The sequence below is a fragment of the Cherax quadricarinatus genome, chromosome 61 (genome assembly GCF_038502225.1).
Source record: "Cherax quadricarinatus isolate ZL_2023a chromosome 61, ASM3850222v1, whole genome shotgun sequence".
NCBI lineage: Eukaryota > Metazoa > Arthropoda > Malacostraca > Decapoda > Parastacidae > Cherax > Cherax quadricarinatus.
The window spans coordinates 4411757-4438046 of record NC_091352.1 but is presented as its reverse complement, the minus strand read 5'-3'; the positions used below and the strand labels follow the sequence as shown (position 1 = coordinate 4438046).

The following is a 26290-nucleotide window of genomic DNA, read 5'->3' as shown; positions in this document are numbered from 1 at the left end:
TATATATATATATATATATATATATATATATATATATATATATATATATATAATATATATATATATATATATATATATATATATATATATATATATATATATATATATATATATATATATATATATATATATATATATATATATATATATATATATATATAATCACCCAACCTGGAGATATACACATGGACTGCCAACTATCTTCCAGTTTTACAAGACTTCTGCGACACATTGATGTAAATTTAGTAGTAGTGGTAGTAGTAGTAGTAGTAGTAATGGTGGTGGCAGTGGTAGTAGTAGTAGTAGTGTGGAAAATACTGTATATATTTTCCTGAAATACAGTAGTTATATGTAAATAGATGGCCATACTGTATTTAATAAAAATTATGTTATAAAAAATGGGAAACTGCGCCTGCACAGAGGAGACTCGCCATTGTTGGTTGAATTGGACACAAACGTTAGTGAATAATGGGAAGAATTTTTCGTGCTCTAGAGGTAAAATTGGGCTGACACCTCTCAAATAGGAGCCGAAATTGTTGGATGTGCAGTCCTGCATAACGAGAGAATCAGGCGACTGGACAGGACTCCGTAATTAGATGAAAACAGGATATTACCCCCAGTTAAGTCATGTCTATATTTATGTTTATAGTTCTGGCCAGTATTATTATCATAAATGTAGACAGGGGGGATTTCTGAGTATGATGCACCTTAATCTCCAGTCAAATTGGTGAGTGATATTAAGATATATTCTCCTTCTGTTATGTAAATGTGTGTATATGTAATCATTTATTAATTTTAATATACAGTCCACAAATTTATATATTTACCAGAATTCCTGGTGATGTATATTTCATTTGTAATTATATATGTAATTAATGTGTGTATATGTAATCATTTATTAATTTTAATATACAGTCCACAAATTTATATATTTACCAGAATTCCTGGTGATGTATATTTCATTTGTAATTAATAGGTCCAGAGCAACTTGTGAATATGACAGTGGTAGGTATCGAAGGGGGACAATTTTTGTGACCTAGGTGTCCCAAATTCCTACTTGTCTATGTAACTCTGATAAATAATAATTATCTTTGTTATTTACTGGTATGTACATTATGAGTTACATACAGATAAATGTAATTTTCCACAAGTAGTAGTAGTAGTAGTAGTAGTAGTCGTAGTAGTAGAAGTGATGGTGGTAATAAATTTTAGTAGTAGTAGCAGTGGTAGTAGTAATTTTTGTTATTATTATTAGTAGTAGTAGTAATTATTATTTGTTATGATTATTATTATTGCTATTATTAGTGATAGTAGTATTATTATTATTATTATAATCAAGGGGGAAGCGCTAAACCCGGAGGATTATACAGCGCCTGGGGGGGGGGGGGATGTGGAAGGCATTCAGGCTTAATTCAACTGGAGCACAGATCCAATTCCCTAAATCAAGAGCCCCTCACCAACATCAAGGAACCTTCCTTGAGGGGAGTGATAGTAGTAGTAGTAGTAGTAATATCATTATTATTAGTAGTGGTAGTAATTATCATTGCTATTATTATTAGTAGTAATTGTAATAATAATTATTATTAGTTATTATTATTGTTATTATTAGTGATAGTAGTAGTATCACCATTATTATTAGTAGTAGTAGTAGTAGTAGTAATTATTATTATTTGTAGTAGTAGTCATTATAGCTCTTATTAATAGTAGCAGTGTTAGTAGTAATTATTATTGTTGTTATTATTGCTATTAGTACTCAGTAGTAATCATCATTGATAATTATTAAAGTTACACATAAACATGAATGTTAGTAAACAGACAGACGCCTCAACTTGACTCTCTCTCCCTCTCTCTCTCTCTCTCTCCTTCCTTCATTTATGGCGCCGATATTAAGTTGAAGTAAGTGAACCTTTGAGTTCTTCCCTCACGGGAGGTTCTGTCTTCTCTTGGTGTATTTCTCAGCCTAGAAAGAACTAGAGAAGGTTAAGTTCGTGGAAAATACTGAGGTTCTTGGTGGTGGTCTGCAGAGCTGACGGCGCCGCCATCACTTTTCAAAATCTGTTTTTATCAATATTCTGGGCTTTAAAAATCTAACAACCACTTAGACTAGATATTAAAGCTGTTCACAATCACACACACTTTCTGGGCTTTAAGCTAGATAAATTTTGTTCGGATTTTTAACCCTGGAGGGTCTGTCTGATTTCCATTGTGCTCCTCAGTTTTGTCCCCCAGGATGCGACCCACACAAACCTAACACCCAGGTACCTACTTGCTAGGTGAACGGGACGACAGGTGTAATGAAATGCGTCCAATGTTTCCACCCTTGCTGGGAATCGAACCCGGACACTCGGCTTTGCCTACCAGGCCATGAGGCCTATACATAATCTGTACACAATCACACATTCTTGGCTTTAAGCTTTAAAAAACAGGCAGTTTAGACTTTAAAGCTGTTTACAAACACATTCTGGGCTTTAAACTAAAAATACGTACTTTAGACTTTAAACGTATACCAACGTGTACCAACAATACCACCAGTCCGATAACATTCTTCTTTGCAAATATACAGGGTCTAAAGCCAGCAATAAACAACAAAATACCTTTCATCCGTGGACTGCTTGCAGAGGCAAAGGCAATGTTCGCAGCTTTCACTGAGACCCACATAAAGGATCACTTGGACAACGAAATATGGATCCCAGGTTACAACCTATACAGATGTGACAGAGTGAACAGGCAAAAGGGGGGGGTTGGCCTGTACATTGCAGAGTCACTTGTTTGCACAGAACTGCTTAATGCCTCAAATGACGTAGTGGAAGTTTTAGCAGTAAAGGTCGAGAACCAAAACCTAGTCATTGTGGTAGTCTACAAGCCTCCGGATGCAACATCCCAGCAATTCCAGGAACAGCTGTTAAAAATTGACCACTGTCTGGAAAATCTTCCAGCTCCTGCACCCAACATCTTGCTCCTGGGGGATTTCAACTTAAGGCACCTAAAATGGAGGAATATAGCAAATAATATTGTTGCAGTAATAACACCAGGAGGCAGCTCTGATGAAAACTCACACTCACACGAGCTTTTAAATCTCTGCACAAAATTCAATTTAAACCAGCAAATAATAGAGCCTACTAGACTGGAGAATACACTAGACCTCATCTTCACTAACAATGATGATCTGATAAGAAATGTCACCATATCAAAAACAATATACTCAGATCACAACATAATTGAGGTTCAGACATGTATGCGTGGAGCCTCAGACCGACAAAATGAGACTAGTCACGAGGGAGCATTCACCAAATACAACTTCAATAACAAAAACATAAAGTGGGACCAAGTAAACCAAGTCCTAACCGATATAAGCTGGGAAGATATACTAAGCAACACAGACCCAAACTTATGCCTAGAACAGATTAACTCGGTGGCACTCGATGTATGCACAAGGCTTATTCCTCTAAGAAAAAGGAGGAGTAGATGTAAAATAGAAAGAGACAGGCGCTCCCTTTACAGGCGACGGAAAAGAATAACAGAGCGGCTAAAAGAGGTCAATATATCAGAAATGCGCAGGGAGACACTGGTCAGAGAAATAGCAAGCATCGAACTTAAGCTAAAAGAATCCTTTAGGAGTCAGGAATCGCGGGAAGAACTAAAAGCCATAAATGAAATCGAAAGAAACCCAAAGTATTTCTTCTCCTATGCCAAATCAAAATCGAGAACAACGTCCAGTATTGGGCCCCTACTTAAACAAGATGGGTCCTACACAGATGACAGCAAGGAAATGAGTGAGCTACTCAAGTCCCAATATGACTCAGTTTTTAGCAAGCCGCTAACCAGACTGAGAGTCGAAGATCAAAATGAATTTTTTATGAGAGAGCCACAAAATTTGATTAACACAAGCCTATCCGATGTTATCCTGACGCCAAATGACTTCGAACAGGCGATAAATGACATGCCCATGCACTCTGCCCCAGGGCCAGACTCATGGAACTCTGTGTTCATCAAGAACTGCAAGAAGCCCCTATCACGAGCCTTTTCCATCCTATGGAGAGGGAGCATGGACACGGGGGTCGTCCCTCAGTTACTAAAAACAACAGACATAGCCCCACTCCACAAAGGGGGCAGTAAAGCAACAGCAAAGAACTACAGACCAATAGCACTAACATCCCATATCATAAAAATCTTTGAAAGGGTCCTAAGAAGCAAGATCACCACCCATCTAGAAACCCATCAGTTACACAACCCAGGGCAACATGGGTTTAGAACAGGTCGCTCCTGTCTGTCTCAACTACTGGATCACTACGACAAGGTCCTAAATGCACTAGAAGACAAAAAGAATGCAGATGTAATATATACAGACTTTGCAAAAGCCTTCGACAAGTGTGACCATGGCGTAATAGCGCACAAAATGCGCGCTAAAGGAATAACAGGAAAAGTTGGTCGATGGATCTATAATTTCCTCACTAACAGAACACAGAGAGTAGTCGTCAACAGAGTAAAGTCCGAGGCAGCTACGGTGAAAAGCTCTGTTCCACAAGGCACAGTACTAGCTCCCATCTTGTTCCTCATCCTCATATCCGACATAGACAAGGATGTCAGCCACAGCACCGTGTCTTCCTTTGCAGATGACACCCGAATCTGCATGACAGTGTCTTCCATTGCAGACACTGCAAGGCTCCAGGCGGACATCAACCAAATCTTTCAGTGGGCTGCAGAAAACAATATGAAGTTCAACGATGAGAAATTTCAATTACTCAGATATGGTAAACATGAGGAAATTAAATCTTCATCAGAGTACAAAACAAATTCTGGCCACAAAATAGAGCGAAACACCAACGTCAAAGACCTGGGAGTGATTATGTCGGAGGATCTCACCTTCAAGGACCATAACATTGTATCAATCGCATCTGCTAGAAAAATGACAGGATGGATAATGAGAACCTTCAAAACTAGGGAGGCCAAGCCCATGATGACACTCTTCAGGTCACTTGTTCTATCTAGGCTGGAATATTGCTGCACTCTAACAGCACCTTTCAAGGCAGGTGAAATTGCCGACCTAGAAAATGTACAGAGAACTTTCACGGCGCGCATAACGGAGATAAAACACCTCAATTACTGGGAGCGCTTGAGGTTTCTAAACCTGTATTCCCTGGAACGCAGGAGGGAGAGATACATGATTATATACACCTGGAAAATCCTAGAGGGACTAGTACCGAACTTGCACACGAAAATCACTCACTACGAAAGCAAAAGACTTGGCAGACGATGCACCATCCCCCCAATGAAAAGCAGGGGTGTCACTAGCACGTTAAGAGACCATACAATAAGTGTCAGGGGACCGAGACTGTTCAACTGCCTCCCAGCACACATAAGGGGGATTACCAACAGACCCCTGGCAGTCTTCAAGCTGGCACTGGACAAGCACCTAAAGGCAGTTCCTGATCAGCCGGGCTGTGGCTCGTACGTTGGTTTGCGTGCAGCCAGCAGCAACAGCCTGGTTGATCAGGCGCTGATCCACCAGGAGGCCTGGTCACAGACCGGGCCGCGGGGGCGTTGACCCCCGAAACTCTCTCCAGGTAAACTCCAGGTAAACATTCTGGTCTTTAAGACTTAACAATCACAGTCTGGACTTTAAATTAAAGCTGTTCACAAAAACATATTCTGGGCTTTAAACTTTAAAAACACACTGTACAGGCATTTACCAACTCATTCTTAGTTTTAAAGCTTACAAATTAGCATTGTCTTAAAATTTCACAAATAATCATTCTAAGAATAAAAACATTTATCAAGCCAACATTCTGTATTTAGATTGATTTAAAAAATACAGTAAAAGGAGCCCTTTATTAATACAGCGTTTCACCTACACGAGGCTTTATCAAAATTTGCAAGCCAGCAATCGAGATTTTAACATTTACGAACCATCATTTTGTAGGTAACAGGTTCATAGAACCGGCAGGTAGATGAATTAGACACTTGTGCAACACTTGGGTATCTTTACTATGGAAATGTTTTGCCAACCAGCTGCTTCCTCAGTCAGTGCAGAGAAAAATGGTTGAAGATCACAAGGAGTTTGAGGTAATCAGTCCCTGAGCCTAGAGTTGATGGGATCAGTACATCTTCCTCAGTCCAATCTGACTGAGGAAGCCGCTGGTTGGCAAAACGTTTGCTCAGTAAAGATACCCAAGTTTTGCACAAGTGTCTAATTCATCACTTTACATTTTGAAGATCTTTTCTAGTTAGCATTGCAGATAGAAAATGGTTTGCAAACCAACATTTTAGTATACAGTGGACCCCCGGTTTACGATATTATTTCATTCCAGAAGTATGTTCAGGTACCAGTACTGAAAGAATTTGTTCCCATAAGGAATATTGTGAATTAGATTAGTCCATTTCAGACCCCCAAACATACACATACAAATGCACTTACATAAATACACTTACATAACTGGTCGCATTGGGAGGTGATCGTAAAGCGGGGGTCCACTGTATATTAAACTGGGTTATGAATTAACATTGTAGACTGTTCTCACAAATGTTGTTAAGGTTTAATATATGATTTTTAAAAGTATTGCAGTTTAAACATTTACAAACATTATGAGATTTAAATATGTACATTGTAAATGCAGTCCTTATGCTGTAAATGTTATACAGTATTTACAAACTCTAGATTTTAAAAGTTTATAGCATAAGGTTTTGCTAAAATTGTGTTAAAAATGTTAAATGTTACATTGTAAAAGACAAAACAGTTTTTTTCATGTGAAAGAGGCCTATTGTTTTGTGGTAGTTTCTGTAATTTCTGAATACTGTCCTACGTGTTTTTAAGCCAGGCTTATAGTGACACTGCTGCCTATTAATTAAATTGTTGATAATAATTACATGTAAAGTTAGCTACACAAGACTAGGCAGTTTGTCTAATTTTCCTTAATGAGTCAAATTAGTTAGGGGGGAAAAGTAGTTGTGTTAAGTATATATTTTTGTTGTTGTAGGAGATAGTTTAGAGACTGTGATAGGAGACAGTTAAGCAGCTATTGTCAGTAGAGACAGTTAAGGAGCTATTGTCAATAGACGAAGTTGGGAAGCTATTGCCTCTTTAAAAATTCTGCAAAGTTAGTTGTACTGGATTTGATATTCCTTTGTGATTTGAAAAAAAAAAAAAAAGAGTTGTCGACAGATAACATTTGTGATCTAAGTGCCGAGACAGATCAGACAGCTAAAAACTAAGTTTTTTGATTTATGGGAGTTTATTTTAACATGTGCCTTCTAATAATTCAATCATCTTGTAGCATACCTGGCACTGTATGACCCATTTGGGTTTGGTGCACTCTTGTAAATGTGGGTAGATAGCTTTTTTTTAATCTTTCAAATAACATATGATACATAGTTAAAAGGGGCCACAGGTTATTTGTACCCTGAAAATTTTTGTTTTAATACTTACTATATTTTTTGACAACTTAGGGAAAATATTAGATTGCATGTAATTTGTCCTGAAGTAATTTTGTGTTCACTCTGTGTCTTGCATGCAATAGCCTGTATGTGTTTATGTGTAACTCGATACCTCTGTATGAGAAAGTTTATGTTAGAACCTTTTAAGTACCCTGACAGCATTATACATGACTCGGAGGTAAATGAAGAACATAGAATGTCATTGTGTCTCTCGATTTGTATCACACAGCTCATGTTACAATATTTTAAGTATTGTGGCATCATTATACATGGCTTGGAGATAAATAAAGAACAGTGAATATTACTTTGATGCAAAGTACTCATCTGTTGTGGAAAAGTTAATTTTTTCCCTTAGCTGTCAATGAGACCTCATCCAACTAGCTCTGGAGCAGCAACAATGCTGGAGCCAGAATAGCACAATACATATACTCGGACTGATTAAATGGTATCTCATATCCCCAGCTGTGGAAAAAAATTAATTTTTTAAATCTTTGAAAATATGGCACCAGCTAGGTAATAGTATCTGACTAGAAGAAAAAACATATAGTAATTTGTGTGTGTTGTATGATAACTTTTTCCATGATTCACATTAGTTTTTATAAATTTTTACAATAATTTCCTTTTTTTATCTGCATCAATTTTTAAAATATAGGATAATATCTATAGATCAGAAAATAATAGTCGAGAAACAAGGTATAGCATAAAATTATGGTTAATATTTTGTACTTCAAGACTTATAGTGTGGGTATCACCAGCAGCCAGTAAAGAAATACATATATACTGTAGAAACAAATGTCCCTCACTTTATGCACTGTGTGCGTTCCAGGCCCGTGGCAGCTGTACTAAACCCAATCAGGCCATCAGCACTTAATTCTGCATAATATGAACCAACAGTACACTTTGTGAGCCACATCGATAACATATGGCAAAAGTACAGTGGACCCCCAGTTATCGGCCGTAATCCGTTCCTGAAGGTCCGCCGATAATCGAAATGGCCAATAACCGAAATGGCCGATAACCGAATTAATATTTCCCATAAGAATTAATGGAAATATGTACAATTAATTCGTTCCAAACAAAAATATTTACAAAAAAAAAAATTTTTTTTACAATTGTGTAAGTATTACATACCTTTATTGAAGGCTAATGCTGGCTTCTGGAAGATAGGGAGGAGGAAAGAGGGAGGAGTTAGTGTTTGAAAGGGAAATCCCCCTCCATAAAAACTTTAGATAGCAAAGCCTTCTCTGGGGTTACTTCCCTTCTCTGTCTTTTAATGCCATTAAGACCAGCTTGAGAGTCACTGGACCCCTGTCTCACAAAATAACTGTCTGAGTGCTCTGTTTCTGGCATCTCTAAGATTTCCCTGAAGTGAGACAGGGTTTTGCCACTAAACATGTTGCAGATATGGTTTGTTTCAGCTTTATCAGGGTGGTGTTTCTTTACAAAAGCTTGCACCCTAGTCCACAATGCACACACCTCTTTAATCTCTGAAGAATCACCTCCTTCACTCCCTCTTCCTCCTCCTCTGAAGTAAGTTCCTCAGCTGCAGTCTGTTGCTGCTCAAGTTGAAGCTCTTGCAGCTCTTCAGTGGTAAGCTCTTCCCTGTGGTCCTCCACCAACTCTTCCACATCCTTGCCACTCACCGCCAACCCCAGGGACTTCCCCAGTTCCACAATAGAGTCCACAAGGTCGGCAGGGTCAGGGTCACAGTGAGCCTCAAACCCTTCAAAATCCCTCTCTTGGACACAGTCTGGCCACAGTTTTCTCCAAGCAGAGTTCAAAGTCCTGGAAGTCACTCCCTCCCAAGCCTTAACTATAAGGCTTATGCAATGGAGGATAGTGAAGTGATTCCTCCAGAACTCTCTTAGGGTCAACTGAGTGTCCGAGGTCACTTCAAAGCACTTTTGAAACACTGTTTTTGTGTAGATTTTTTTGAAGTTAGAAATGACCTGCTGGTCCATGTGCTGGAGGAGAGGAGTGGTGTTAGGAGGCAAGAACTTCACTTTTATAAAGCTGAAGTCCCTAAACACTTGATTTTTTTGAAGTTAGAAATGACCTGCTGGTCCATGTGCTGGAGGAGAGGAGTGGTGTTAGGAGGCAAGAACTTCACTTTTATAAAGCTGAAGTCCCTAAACACTTGGTCTTCCAAGTTTGGAGGATGTGCAGGAGCATTGTCCAGTACCAGGAGGCACTTGAGTGGCAATTTCTTTTCCAGGAGGTATTTTTTCACACTTGGGCCAAACACATCATTAACCCACTCTTTGAAAATTTGCCTTGTGACTCATGCCTTATGATTAGCTTTCCACATCACACAATCTATTCTTCATGACATTGTTTGTCTTAAACACTCTGGGATTTTCTGAGTGATACACACGTAAAGGCTTCACTTTGAAATCCCCACTAGCATTACCACACAACAAAAGAGTAAGCCTGTCTTTCATAAGCTTGTGTCCTGGCAGTGCCTTTTCCTCCTGGGTAATGTAGGTCCTGTTTGGCATTTCTTCCAAAACAGGCCTGTTTCGTCACAATTGAACACTTGTTGTGGTTTGAATCTTTCAGCCTTTACACAGTCCTGGAATTCATGAACATACTTTTCAGCCACACATTTGTCAGAACTTGCAGCCTCACCATGCCTTACAACACTGTGTATGTCACTACGCTTCTTAAATCTATCAAATCTATCAAACCATCCCGCTGTATAGCAGTTGTGGCTTAGCGCTTCTTTTTGATTATAATAATAATAATATCAAACCATCCTTTGCTGGCCCTAAATTCACAAATTGCAGCACTTGTTCCAGGCATTTTCTTTGCAAGATCCTCATGCAACTGCTTTGCCTTCTCACAAATGATCGACTCCACAACTTATTTCACAGTTGCACTGCAAGAAAAACCACTAAAAACAATGGTAAACAAACGAAATGTTTGGATGTATGAGCAGAAGCTTCCTCAGCCACCAAGAGACAAAGCCAAAATAAAGCGCAAGCTGCCCCAGCCGGTGGATGGACGTGTCCAAAATGGCTGATAACCGAGCGAACGGCCAATAACCGGGCGCCGAAAACCCCGCTGATAACCGAGTTTGCCGATAACCAAACCGGCCGATAACCGGGGGTCCACTGTATATCGCACATATGGAATTACTGGTAGAAATGGGACATCGCATAATAATGAATTCGGATAAAATAAACCCACAAAAAGTGAGTGAAACATGTATTTTGTGTATGAAAGCTTATATACACAGCAAACAACCAACATTTTCTTGTTAATTTCTAAATACAACTTTGCACCTCATAGAATTTTTTTTTTTGTTATACGTACTGTACATCATGTCTTTGCACTCTAAAATTACCATTATACAATAAAAACTAAATGGAATGTTGATTTAATTTATTATTTATTCTGCATGCTGATTCTGATTAGATAATCTATTGTTACCCTACAAACTTTGTTACCCTACAAACTTTATTACTCAAAGAATTTTAGCGGTTGCTAAATCTCTGCACCATATTATTGTCACATAATGTCACTTGTACATATATTGAGAGACCTTGATCCTTGCATGCTTCTGGAGAGAGAAAGAGAGAGACCTATTGAACGTAGCTTGAATTATTATCAGTATGAAAAGAAAAATCTTTGGGTTAGTAGAGGCCAAAAGGATAATATCAGCAGATATAAAATGTACATGTTCTATCATGGGTCTTGGAGTTTATGTAAATGGTAATAAGTTTTCTTGTCATGCATTTGGCTGTTGTTACCATATAAAATTGAAATGACCTAAGTAAATATATAGTAAAGGAAAGTCAACTGCCTGGGCAATAAGTGTAGAAATATAGTCACTTTGTCATGAAGTTCTTTGTATTTAAACCAAACCTTCTTGAGTTATGTTCATACAATGCAAATGCATTATATGTATTCACCTCTTCAGTATATTATCAAATAGCATTTTCATTGAAATGCAGTATTTTAGTGTGAGCTTCTTCGTAGTAATTCAGAGCGTTTCTTTTGTTAACATCGATTTCAAGGCTGAACTAATAAAACAGTTGTGCCCTTGTTTCATCTCTGTACTTTGGTGATTTTCTTTACCACGTCCAGTGATTCATCAGCGTTATGTATGGTGTGGTGCGGAAGTCTACTCGTGGGAATATTTGAAGGTTCTGTTGTGTGTACTAGGCTTTAAAATTGTTTTCTGACAATACAAACTAAATTGAATATAAATTTGATCTACTGATTAATCCTAGAGTGGGTTTGATGGCATTCTGTACTGGCATGTAAGTCAATTGTTAACAATGCTTATGGAACTGGTGAAGATGGTGTACCGTAGGTCATATTGAAACACTGTTGCCATAGGTAACATCTGCGTACTTGAACTGCGTGCTTTTTATTTTTAATTAGAGCACCCGTGATCATTTTTGTTTCATTTTGAGTAGTAGTAGATCGCTAGCTTATATTAAGTTGAAATGCAAGTGAGCTTTAAATGGATTTTGTTTTCATGCCTGTTGTCTTACACTCGGAGTGATTTTATTTCGATTTATACTGAAAAATCATCATCTTCCTCAATCCTTTTAGTACTTATTCGCGTCAACGCAAAATTTTCCGGGTTTTAATAGTTTGATGATTTTCAGACTGAAAAATATTAATTCACTTGCACATATAAACGATGTCAGTTGAACCTCCTACCCATGAAGAGATCCAAATAGATGATGAAGTAGAAGAAATTGATGATGAGGAAGAGGATGAGGAGGAGGTTGATGAGGAAGAAGATGTAGATGAAGAGGAGGAGGAAGAAGAAATAGAGGAAGTGACTCATGGTAGGAGCACTGGCAGAGGCCTAACCTTGAAGACACTGGTGAAGGAAGGCATCTTACAGCCTGGCGAGGGACTCATGACCATCAATTACCTGGTAAGGTCATCTTACGATATCTTGCGACTCAATCATGTGATGTTTTGCATCACATGCTTTTATGATGTCTGATATCCTAAAGTCGCATAACATCTTGCACCTAATGTTTTTACACAGAAATGTGTCTCACCATTTTATAGTACCACAGTCTGATAATGCCTTTTGGTTGCTCTTTTGTGATAGCCTGCCTATCATCTTTATGGGGTGTTGTATATTTTACAACATTTGCATTTTATGTTATAATCAAATGGTATTGTAGTTCTCAGACTGCTGGAAGACTTGAATGTTACATCTGCCAGTATACACAGCAGTGAATAGCTGTGTGAATTTGGAAACTATTGCCTTTTCCACCGCATAAATCTTCTGCTGGAGCTGAGAATTTTAAAGGGAAAATTACCTAAAATCTCAATATTTCATATTAAATGAAAAAACTTGATATTTTGCAATTTGCCGACATTCGCAATGCACGTCGTAAATTGCATAGATTACAAGCCTTGTTAAGTCTACTGATCAAAAGGCTTCATGAAGAACTATAGTATATATATTTAATACAGTATGAAATTATCTTACATATGAGCAAGGCATAAATATAGTGATCACCTACTCAAAATGAAACAGTAGGAACATTTGTCAGTAACAATTGCTGCTAAATTCATAGCCAGGGCAATTACTAATATACTTTTCTTAAAATATACGAACAAATCGATTAATTCCCTGCAGTAAATAAAATTTCATTGGCTGCAAATGTTGGGTATACTGATGTACCTTGTCCCTACCTATTTCTTGTATACTTTACTAAAGGCAGCACTCAGGATTGATGGACTCTTAATGTTATCTTATTATTTAATTACAGAACATAATGGGAAAAACAACATGATATGCATACTGACAGTCACATGTTGATTTGTTGATTACATCTTCATCGTCAGTGAATTGCTTCAAGACAGTTTCGTGGTTAGTGCTGCTCTCTGGTGTCTTACTCACTTGCTGAAGTGGGTTGTGTAGTAAAAACTTGTACTAACTTTGTAAATGCTCAATAACAAATCCTAATATAGAATATGCTCTGAAATATATAATTTAAAACATTAACATATTCTTGCTCTTATTAACACTACCCGTAACATTGTCAAGTGAAAATCTATCAAGTGGAGGATGGCATAGGAGTTGTCTCTACTGTATTGTGGATGCTTGCAGAATGATGAGGTTATATTCTTGAAAAATGCTGTACAGGGCAAAAACCCATTTGGTCAACTTGATAATTTATAGAGAAAATTGGGTTAAGGTATTTCAGTTGGAACATTCAGCAGCAGACAAAGTAACACAAATATTCCCTATATAAGTGAGAGAAAATAGGAGCATAGGAACACTGTACAGCAGACAATAACCTTTGGTCACCATGATATATGGAGTTTTATATTTTATTAGTACAGTAATGTAATCTATTCCTGTCTTTAATTGTAAGTTTATAATTATGACTGCATTGTTCATTTCGCTCAAAGTGAATAAGAGAGCGTCTCACCTTCTCACTTTCACATGTGGGGAAGCACAACAGCATTCAGTACTTCCTAAATCATATGGTATAAATGAATTTCATATGACATTATTTGTAAATTAATAAATAACTTAACAGTGTGACTAAAGAGAGATGCAGAAATGATATCCTTTGAAGGGAGGGAGCTAGGGATAGTGGTGTAGCGGCCTCTGAGGTACACCAGACATGTTCATGTACTGGACAAACACCACACTTCCACCCACCCTGTCAGTCTTCCTCTTGTTCTTCATGCCTTCTTATGACTTTTATCTTAAAAAATGATGAGTGAAATGTGAAAAGTTTCTTTTGAAGACAAGAGGGAGGGAGAGAGACAAGTTATTTAAGTTGTAGGAGGGAGGCAGAAAGCTCATTTTATTGTAGGATCGCCACACCACTAGCTAACTCTTGGCTGCTCAAGTCTTATGATGAATGAGTTTCACAGGAAACTTTCTAGGTTATGAACTGTGCTGTAAATCTTATCCTAGTATATGTATTCTACTTGACTTTCATCATTTTCTTGTTTATACCATAGCCAAAGCACATGATCTAATACCTGCATCTTGGCTTTCTAAGCATTTTTCATATGCTCATGGCTTCCATAGTTTCAGCATCTGCATAAAATTTGAGCAAATCAATTTTGTGTGTCACTCATGGTACATGTGTAAATATTAGACTCGTGCACTGCTAACAACAGACCTCCGTGTTATCCTGCAGATTTGGTCAAGTCCACCGTTTTGAATGCAAACAATTTTCCCATTCACCAAAACCAAGTAACACAAAAATCCAGTGCAAACCCATGTTGTACAAAAGTTGACTGTAGACAGAAATTAGGTAGGGATGAAACAGAAAATAGCCTGGTTCATGAGGCCTGGTCCATGAGGCCTGGTCCATGAGGCCTGGTTCATGAGGCCTGGTTCATGAGGCCTGGTCCATGAGGCCTGGTTCATGAGGCCTGGTCTGTTAGGCCTGGTCCATGAGGCCTGGTTCATGAGGCCTGGTCCATGAGGCCTGGTCCATGAGGCCTGGTTCATGAGGCCTGGTTCATGAGGCCTGGTCCATGAGGCCTGGTTCATGAGGCCTGGTTCATGAGGCCTGGTCCATGAGGCCTGGTTCATGAGGCCTGGTCTGTGAGGCCTGGTCCATGAGGCCTGGTTCATGAGGCCTGGTCCATGAGGCCTGGTCCATGAGGCATGGTTCATGAGGCCTGGTTCATGAGGCCTGATCCATGAGGCCTGGTCCATGAGGCCTGGTCCATGAGGCCTGGTCCATAAGGCCTAGTCTGTGAGGCCTGGTCTGTGAGGCCTGGTCCGTGAGGCCTGGTCCATGAGTCCTGGTCTGTGAGGCCTGGTCCATGAGGCCTGGTCCATGAGGCCTGGTCTGTGAGGCCTAGTCCATGAGGCCTGGTCTGTGAGGCCTGGTCCATGAGGCCTAGTCCGTAAGGCCTGGTCTTGGGGCATTGACTCTCAGAACACCCTCCAGGTATGTGCAGGTTATTTATGTAGTATATGTAAGTGTGTATGTGGTGTAGTATATGAGTAAAGGTAGAAAGTTGAAAGTGAACATAGAAAAGAGTAAGGTGATGAGAGTATCAAATGATTTAGATAAAGAAAAATTGGATATCAAATTGGGGAGGAGGAGTATGGAAGAAGTGAATGTTTTCAGATACAGTGGACCCCCGGTTTACGATATTATTTCATTCCAGAAGTATGTTCAGGTGCCAGTACTGACCGAATTTGTTTCCATAAGGAATATTGTGAATTAGATTAGTCCATTTCAGACCCCCAAACATACACATGCAAACACACTTACATAAATACACTTACGTAATTGGTCACGTTGGGAGCTGATCGTAAACCAGGGGTCCACTGTGTTTGGGAGTTGACGTGTCAGCAGATGGATTTATGAAGGATGAGGTTAATCATAGAATTGATGAAGGAAAAGAGGTGAGTGGTGCATTGAGGTATATGTGGAGGCAAAAAATGTTATCTATGGAGGCAAAGAAGGGAATATATGAAAGTATAGTAGTACCAACACTCTTATATGGGTGTGAAGCTTGGGTTGTAAATGCTGCAGCGAGGAGGTGGTTGGAGGCAGTGGAGATGTCCTTTCTAAGAGCAATGTGTGGTGTAAATATTATGCAGAAAATTTGGAGTGTGGAAATTAGGAGAAGGTGTGGAGTTAATAAAAGTATTAGTCAGAGGGATGAAGAGGGTTTGTTGAGGTGGTTTGGTCATTTAGAGAGAATGAATCAAAGTAGAATGACTTGGAGAGCGTATAAATCTGTAGGGGAAGGAAGGCGGGGTAGGGGTCATCCTCGAAAAGGTTGGAGGGAGGGGGTAAAAGAGGTGTTGTGGGCGAGAGGTTTGGACTTCCAGCAAGCATGCGTGAGCGTGTTAGATAGGAGTGAATGGAGACAAATGGTATTTGGGACCTGACGATCTGTTGGAGTGTGAGCAGGGTAATATTTAGTGAAGGGATTCAGGGAAACCGGTTATTTTATATAACCGGACTTGAGTCCTGGAAATGGAAAGTACAATGCCTGCACTCTAAAGGAGGGGTTTGGGATATTGGCAGTTTGGAGAGATATACAGTATTGTGTATTTTTATACGTATATACTTCTAAGCTGTTGTATTCTGGGCACCTCTGCAAAAACAGTGATTATGTGTGAGTGAGGTGAAAGTGTTGAATGATGATGAAAGTATTTTCTTTTTGGGGATTTTCTTTCTCTTTGGATCACCCTGCCTCGATGGGAGACGGCCGACTTGTTGAAAAAAAAAACGTATATAATATATACGTACAGTATATCTTTTTTTCTTCTTTCAACACACTGGCCATTTACCACCGAGGCAGGGTGGCCTAAAAAGAAAACAAAAGTTCCTCTTTTTAAATTTAGTAATGTATACAGGAGAAGGGGTTACTAGCCCCTTGCTCCCGGCATTTTAGTCAACTCTTACAACACACACAGCTTACGGAGGAAGAATTCTGTTCCACTTCCCCATGGAGATAAGAGGAAAGAAGAATAACGATTAATAAGAAAATAGAAGAAAAACCAGAGGGGTGTGTATATATGCTTGTACATGCATGTGTAGTGTGGCCTAGGTGTAAGTAGAAGTAGCAAGACGTACCAGAAATCTTGCATGTTTACAAGACAGAAAAAAGATACCAGCAATCTTACCATCATGTAAAACAATTACAGGCCTTCATTTTACACTCAATTGGCAGGACTATAGTACCTCCCTGGGTGGTTGCATATATACATATGTTCTGGTCACAGAACATATGTAAAAATACAGTATTTGATTGATAAACAAATAACCCACACATAGAAGAGAGGAGCTTACGGCAACGTTTCGGTCCGACTTGGACCATTTGCAAAGTCACACTAACCAGAAGTGAAGCAGGACGGCTATATATAGGCAGGAAGAGGTAGTGGTGATAGTAGTAGTAGTGGTAGTGGTGGTAGTGGGGAATTAAGGAGGAGGAGCCAGTCAAGTACAAAGAAAGGGGAGCACTGCAAGGGAGCTAGGTGCCCACAGAGGGAGAGCAAGTGCACAGAGGTAGGGGGAAGGGGAAGTGATGAAATAAATAATGAAGGAACAGAAACACGTGATAGAAGAAAGAAAGACAAAAAAGGAAAGAGGAAAGGGGAAAAGGGAGAAGAAGAAAAAAAATGAGGAATCAGGTTCAGAACACCCGTGACTTAACCTGATTCCTCAATTTTTTTTTTCTTCTCCCTTTTCCCCTTTCCTCTTTCCTTTTTTGTCTTTCTTTCTTCTGTTGTGTGTTTCTGTTCCTTCATTATTTATTTCATCACTTCCCCTTCCCCCTACCTCTGTGCACTTGCTCTCCCTCTGTGGGCACCTAGCTCCCTTGCAGTGCTCCCCTTTCTTTGTATTTGGCTGGTTCCTCCTCCTTAATTCCCCACTACCACCACTACTACTGCTACTACTACTACCACTACTACTACTACTACCACCACTACCTCTTCCTGCCTATATATAGCCATCCTGCTTCACTTCTGGTTAGTGTGACTTTGTAAATGGTCCAAGTTGGACCGAAACGTCGTCGTAAGCTCCTCTCTTGTATGTGCGGGTTATTTGTGTATCGTTCCAGTCAGGGTATTGTGCCTTTTTTTGTTATTTGATTGATAATATTTTATATGTAGAATTCAAAATTAATTGGATGATAATGATAAGTGAAATAAAAATCAGTATTGATAATAATAAAGTGATAAAGGTTAAAGATATGGTGAACACAATAAAATGTAGAGGGATGAAATCAAGACATGATGCAATTATTAAGATAACAATAAATATGAAAACTTTAGCAATTAAAAAACTTGTTTTAGTGAATTTCTGTACAAGGAATTTCATGACTGAAGTATTAAAGCACACAGTACTTTCCTTTGCTCTGATTGGAATTCATTTAGTGTGTTACATTTTTACATATTGATCTGAGAAGTTACTCCACATTTTTCCCTTTAATTTGCATAGTTCCTCTAGAGGTTCAAACAAATACAAGGAATATCCAAGAAGCATTTGTTTCTAGTATGATGTCTTTGTGTTGCTACAAAGTTTCTGAGCATCAGTATTGTAGTATAATGTCTAAAGATGCAGAGAAAACAGTAATAAAAAAGAATGGTATTAATATTTGGAAGGTTTAGGGATTTAAATAAAGACAGTGTATTGCCTGTACTTAGAGTTGTGCTTTTTTCTGATAGCTGCCTTTGATTAGATGGCAACTGATTGGAAGTGAGTTGCCAAAGTGGATCCCCAGATGCAAATTCCGTGTGTGACATTATGGGAAAATGTTGCAAAAACATAGAATTACTCTGAATCTAAAAATACTTAATACTGAAAATGTTTGGTAAGAAATATGATTATTAAAATGACTTTGATTACTGTGACTCTAAGCAGCTTTCAATACTGTACTGTACTTAAGGAAGGGTGGGACTGTTACAGTTCAGATGTTCATTTAATGTGTTATGTCCAAGTATTTCTGGCAAGTCAGCCATTAAGTAAATAATGAAATTTAGCTGCATTTATTTTACTGAGGATACAACTGCTGTATGAGTAGTTATGAATTCTATTAGTGCACACTTAGACGAAGTATTTTTATTTACGAAATATACTGTGCTGGGTTACACATCATCCATTTTATACAATTTTAACATGATAAGGCTTGATAACTTGGATAAAACCTCCTCTATGCATTTTTAAAGGTTAAAAACCACCTGCCCCAACAATAATTATTCTATAATGTGGTCTCCGTTCCATTTCATGGAATATTTGTACTCTGGGGAATGTTCGCTGTTACTATGTGCTATACCTGTTTAAGCTTATTTCTGATATAATTTTGTTGTAACAAACAAAATATAGTTTATAAGAGAATGTAACACAGTTATGTAATCTTTCAAATAGAAAGTTAAAGATTAATAAAACCACTAGTGAGAAACTAACTATTGAACAGTGAATAAACTGATTATACCTGTTGAACAATGAATAAACTGGTCATAACTGTTGAATAATGAATAAACTAGTCATAAAACTGTTGAGCAATGGAGAGAAACTGGTTATAAAACTGTTGAACAGTGAATACACTGGTCATAACTGTTGAATAATGAATAAACTGGTCATAACTATTGAACAATGAATAAACTGATAAGAACTGTTGAACAATGGATAAACTGATAAGATGTGATTTTGTTTGTTTCTGAACACAGTTAGTTCTGGCATATAAATTTACAATGTTCAGTAACTGAGTGTAATTTAATGGTAGTGATGAGGTGGACATTATTTAGTTAATGTTGGTCATTCACTGATAGGTTGTAATAATGTTTGTAGAATTACCAACAATGTGTTAGGTAAAAGGACACTTGTGCGACTAATACATTTTATTGTGGCAATGTTTCACTCTCTGGGAGCTTCGTCAAGCTTGACAAAGCTCCTGGAGAGTGAAATGTTGCAACAGTAAAATGTTGCATTAGTTGCACTTGTGTCCTTTTACCAAGCGTTGATAGGTTTCATAGTGTATTGAGGGTACGTGTTGGTCTCTGCCCTTCGTAAGTTCTGAGACAACAGTTCAGTAACAGCAAGGTTTGTTAAGATGTTCTCATCAGCTGTGCTTTTTTTTTACACAGTTGAGTTTAGTTATTGTATGGTCTTAGTAAAAAAAAAAAAGTTATATTACTCTAAACTTTTAATAGAAAATGTTACACATTACAAAACTACGAAGTGTTTTTATAGCTTCCATCTTATGTGGTAACGCTCCTGATGTTGAAATAACCAGAATGAAGACAACAGTGACTTTGTAAATGGTCCAAGTCGGACCGAAACGTCATCGTAAGCTTCTCTCTTTTATGTGCGGGTTATTTGTGTATCGTTCCAGTCACGGTATTGTGCCTTTTTTTGTTATTCCCATGGGAATATGAAGATAACTTTGTTTATTTTTTACATATCGGAATACGTATATAAACCTGATTGTGTGTGTTATTCCAAAACTATAATAAATTTTAATTTATATGTTTTGGAAATTAATTTATAAATAAACAGTAGAAATTATTATATGTATGTCTTTTTAAGAAGGTATGGTGGAACCTCTACTTGCGAGTTTAATCCGTTCCATGACCTTGCTCGCAACTGGATTTGCTCGTTTGCAGAGTCAATCTTCCTCATTTAAATTAATTGAAATGCAATTAATCCATTCCATTGGAATTCTGTACTTCAGTAATTTTGCTAATATCAACTCTATGGCTTATTTATCTATCAAAGTTCATCTAATATGACATAACAAACAATATAATAGAAACCTGATATATACTCCAGAATGCATAAAATGTCATTATGTAACAGGTGGCAGTGGTAAACACTGCCATCTAGTGACGGCCTTTTGAAGTCGTCTATTATTATAATTATTATTATGTAGTACATTATTATTATATATGTATTATTATTATATGTATTATATTATTATTATTATTATTATTATTATTATTATTGTATTATATTATTAAACTATTATTATTATACATATGATCATTATTATTATTATTATTGTATTATATTATTAAACTATTATTATTATACATATGATCATTATTATTATTATTATTGTATTATATTATTAAACTATTATTATTATATATATGATCATTATTATTATTATTATTATTATTATTATTATTATTATTATGTTAAGAAGCATCTTTCCATCATACATTGCCCAAGTTTCAATAAGATAGTCCAACACACAAATGAGATACAGTTACCTAGATAAAGATCAGGAGCCCCTCACCAGCGTCAAGGAACCTGCCTTGAGGTCTGCTTGCTTATGGAAATTTTGCTTGCGTATGGAAGCAAAAAATTGACCCATCAACTGCTCGTATTTGGAAAAACTCGCACATGGATGCGCTCGCAAGTAGAGGTTCCACTGTATAAAGTTTTAACTAATGCAAATAGTCATACTTAAGTGTCTTACAGTAATTTCAAAGGCAGCTCAGTGAATCATAATTGATAGTTTATGTTGCATATTTTTCTATTCATTATCTATATATCTTTTGTCCAGTATTAAAAATGTTTAATGCTGCATTTTATTTTTATTGTTGTTGTAAATGCAAAATTAGGCCAAGAGTGGGGCATGTTAGAATGTCATTAGTAAACACACAAATTGGTATGTGTGTGTTGCTGTGTTAAACATTATTTTATATGGAAAAGTAGAGCCTGAAATATTAATTTGCATTTGGTCAAGTTTTGACTGTTAAATTGTCAGGGAGACACTCCAGTAAAAGTCATTCCATTACTTAGTCTAGTCTGTGCAGTATTTTAATTATGAAATTCAATCACTAGAGTAAAAAAATGCATCAAAACAATGGAGTAGCTGTACAATACATGCATATGAAGCATGGAATTTAGTTTTCCTACTAAGAAGATGTCAAGGGATGCTTCATTAGTATTTAAAGGGGACTGATTCAGTTGCTGCTGGCATCAAGCTCTCCACTCAAGTTTCGAAGGCTTTCATGTAATAATAAACTTACGCAATATAGGTGCATATCCTTGAAGTCAAATCCTTTATAAGTAGCTAATACACTTATTAGTTTAGGGTCTCCACAGATTTATCAACTGTGTCTGCTTGTGTAGCATGAAGTGATATTAAATTTACAAGTCAATTTTTCTTTGATCAGTCTGTTCATCTCTGAATGTAAAAGGGAAAGGAGATAGGAATGTGATAAACTTACACTTGAGGTTATTGTATAACATGAAGCACAACAGAAACTATAAGAAACTTTGTTTAAAACAAAATTAAACTTTCTTTAGAAATCCTCACAAATAGTAAGAAAAAATAGGTTTTGGTAATTATTGCTGTTAACTTTAAAAACTTGTGTTCTTATGTCCTCTCTTAACTATTGAATGGTTTCTTGATGCATTGTACCACATTATACTTTTTGACACTCTACTTAACTATAGTAGATTTTTAGTCTTTACTACTGTACTAACCATGACATGATTACTCACATGTATTAGCAGTATCTTCTCAATCTAGTTGGTGAATTAATCAGTCGTATTTGTGTAACCAGGGTAACAAGTTTAAGGGTGACCTGTTACCCGATGGGAGAATTCGGTCACAAGAAACAAATAAGATCTTCGGTACACCCAGTGCATGGGCCATCTATTGTAAGAAGATTGTTAACCCAGACAAGAAATCGGGTTGTGGATGGGCGTCGGTAAGAGCAGTGTCATCAGCAAGATATCATTGTCGTGGCAACTTTGTATATTTTTCTGGAGTTCATTTCGATGTGCTTTATTAATTTATATTGTAATTTTTTATATTATTTCCTGTAGAATGGCATTATTGTGCTGTACTGTATTAGACATTTTTATGGCTGTTATATTTTTGCACGTATTGTAAAGTGTGTGCGTTCGCTCAGACCATTTTTTTATTTTCTTAGTAGAATATTGTTTAATATTTTTAGTAGGCTTTTTTGCATAGTAATGCAATTTATGTAAGCATTTTTTTTATAAATTTGGGCACTTGGGAGTATGGTAATCCATCTTTGTTCATATTTCAACTTCTCTACCAGTAATTACAACAGTATGTGCTCTCTCTAATGGTTATCCATTATCAGGTTTTATAGGAATTATTTGTATTTTTTATACTTTTCTAACATGCATATATATTTTTTTATTCTCTCCATCCATTAGTTCCTCAGATTGTACTAATTAATTTTCATAAACAGTTTATAGACACTTGTCTATAAACAAGACGAGATTTTCTTTTATATACTGTTCATTCACATGGACTGTGTATTTTTTTTGTTTTTTAAACTTTTGTAATACATAGTACATTATGTACAGTAGATGAGGTCATTAAATAATCAATTTTCTTTTTTCTCATTGTGTTAACAGATTTATGACACATGTAAACGTTTGTGTTCCATCATCAGGTACGATACCGTGGAAAGAAATTGGATTCTTACAAGAACAACTGGTACAGGCAGAAGCAGCTTGAATTTGAGAGGGAAGGTGAAGCATTGGGTTAGTATTAGCATAGTTCAAGCTGTGGCATACCTCTGACATATCTGTAACCAGTTTCATACAAGGTTCTGCCTTTGCAGCCTGACCTGGTCAACCAGGCTGTTGCTGATAGCAACCTGCAGGCCTACACAGCCTGGTTGATCTATAATAGTTACCCCTCAACTTAATGGACCACTGTAAGAGGGAAAAGTGGGTGACTGGTAATGGTGTTTGTAGTGGATAGCAGTGAGATTGTTTTGACATCAACATAGCAATAACAATTAATTCTGTAATCAACAGCCTGTGTCCATTGTTTCCAAATCAGTTAACCCAGCAGATTTTGTCCCATAATTCCAAAGTTTGTTAAATTGGGGTCTGTAATAATAGTAATAAAATTTTCAATAGACATTAGAGTTACTAATATAGGTTAAAGGAGATCGTGGTTTAGTTTCCTCTTGAAAACTTTCAAACTAAACGCAGACTTAGCAGGAAAGTAGAAAGTACATAAGAGGGAGAGAGTTTATATTTTAATGTCTTTTATTATGCATCTCAAACCCATCCCATGAGTGCTAGTCAAAACATTACACAGGTACATACTTTTGAAATGTTGTCAAGTCTTATCTTCATAGTATTGTAGTTTATTATTGTTACACTATACAGAGTCATCCCTCGGTATCCACGGGGGATTGGTTCCAGGACCCCCTGCAGATACCAAAATCTATGGATGCTAAAGTCCCACATATAAAATAGAATAGTATTTGCATATAGCCTATGCACATCCTCCTGTATACTTAAAATCATCTCTAGATTATTTTTAATAAATAATGCAATGTAAATAGTTGTTATACTGTATTGTTTAATGAATAATGTTGTGAATTAAGGTCATCTATTGCCCTAGTAGGTTTAGTGCTTTGTTTTGATTATAATAAAAGGTCATCTGTTCATTGCAGATGAAGAAGAGATGACTGACAGTGACAGTGACGGACCTCACGAGCAGGAGATTGTTGAGTTTGAGTTAATTGGCAACAGACATCCCAACCAGTAAGTAAATAAGGTGTTAGGTTAGGTAAGGTTTATCAGGAAACAGGACAAGTGTTTCCTGATGCCGGTCTTAGTCTGATGAACCACAGCTGGAGCTTTTGGTCACCTGACTGAGGCCTTTTGCTGGCTTACTGGTCCACCCCTTTTAAAAATTATGGTTAAGATTATAACCATTTAGTAATGAGGTGTTATGTCTCCCTGATTTTTTTATTTAAATCAAGGGAGATGGAGAATGAGATTCAGATTTAATCCAAAGAAAGGTAGGATCACTCCAGTTTCTTGAATCAAGTCTTTCACTGGCATAAGGGAACCTTCCTTGAGGGGTGTATTTGATGCAAAATTTCCTATATTAAATGCTGTAGAAATATTGATTGCTGATTGGAGGAGGCAGGGTCGGATTAAGGCATGGGTTTTAGGGGCTGCAGCCCAGGGGCCTCCACCACCTGGAGGGCCTCCAGAAATGTTCTCAACAACTTACAACAATTTACTGATGTTTGGAGAAATTTGTTTCCAAGAAATTACACAAAGCAAATGTTTGAACTTTGTGGTTAGCCTTGTAAAAATATATTTATCATTTCTTTAACTTTTTTCTCTTGAAAATATCACTGGGTGGAGGACATATGTCTAATGAACTGAGAATTTAATAACTTAGCTTAAAAAGCAACAAATTAATGGCTTTTCATACAGTATCTTTGTTTTTGTAATAGCCATGCATTTCTAGCAACATAGTTATTCAAGGAATGATGGTGAATGTGTTTCTTTTTGTATCAGTCTACCTTTCTGGGAGATAGCCTGTGCATTGAAAATATATATTCTCAGTATGTGTTGAGTAGGCAATTAAACCTTACCAAATAACCGTACCACTGCACTTTTATTGTATTAAAGCAATTTATGAGTTTTACGGAGTGACATGCAGAAAAAATATTTTATATAACATAGTTCCAGGATTGAACTGAAAGCGAACGTGTTTTCCTGTCAGTCAGGCAGTGGCCAGGACAGAAGCAGATGAGAGGTGTGTTTAGTTCAGTACGAGTTGGTGGTGATGGAGGTAAAGTCATGTTTGGGCGGTAGTTTGAGTAAGTAATTTTGGTAAGTTTTTTTAGTGTATACGACTATAGGCATTTGTGTTCTTATGTTTATTTATAAGGCCCTGGTATGCAGAGGCCTGTTTATGTATATGGTGTTTTGCCTGCCGTTAATTAGTCTACTAGGCAGAAGTGAAGAGGGGATGTGTATGTCATGGAGCCTCCCTGATGATTTATTTTGTTTAACTCGTTAGTAGCAGTGTGCTAGTGAGCTAATGTGAACTGGAGTCTGGTGGTTTTTTGGAGTAGATTGTAAGTTGTATGTAAGTTACTATTATTATAATAGAGATATTTTTATGTAAAGTAAAAGGACACAAGTGCAACTTGTGTCCTTTTACTTTACATATTGTCAGTAATTCTACCAACATATATACAGATATAAAAGAGATCATAGAGATAAAAGAGAGTGCAAAAATTATAGGGGGATAAGTCTGTTGAGTATACCTGGCAAAGTGTATCGTAGAGTTATTATTGAAAGAATTAAGAGTAAGACAGAGTATAGGATAGCAGATGAACAAGGAGGCTTTAGGAAAGGTAGGGGGTGTGTGGACCAGGTGTTTACAGTGAAACATAAGTGAACAGTATTTAGATAAGGCTAAAGAGGTCTTTGTGGCATTTATGGATTTGGAAAAGGCGTATGACAGGGTGGATAGGGGGGCAATGTGGCAGATGTTACAGGTGTATGGTGTAGGAGGTAGGTTACTGAAAGCAGTGAAGAGTTTTTACGAGGATAGTGAGGCTCAAGTTAGAGTACATAGGAAAGAGGGAAATTATTTCCCAGTAAAAGTAGGCCTT

At 37.3% G+C, this 26290-nt stretch overlaps 1 protein-coding gene across 2 annotated transcripts in view; it reads left to right on the top strand.

Moving 5' to 3' along the window:
- The first annotated feature begins 1799 nt into the window (after positions 1-1799).
- The window catches only part of LOC128699463 (MPN domain-containing protein), a 54351-nt gene continuing 29860 nt past the window's right edge, over positions 1800-26290 (top strand). For both annotated transcript variants that reach the window (XM_053792229.2, XM_053792228.2), the window contains exons 1-5: positions 1800-1896; positions 12051-12328; positions 22433-22579; positions 23300-23390; positions 24320-24410. In XM_053792229.2, the coding sequence (XP_053648204.1) occupies positions 12086-12328; positions 22433-22579; positions 23300-23390; positions 24320-24410 (572 nt within the window). In that variant the 5' untranslated portion in view covers positions 1800-1896; positions 12051-12085. The remainder of the gene's footprint in view (positions 1897-12050; positions 12329-22432; positions 22580-23299; positions 23391-24319; positions 24411-26290) is intronic.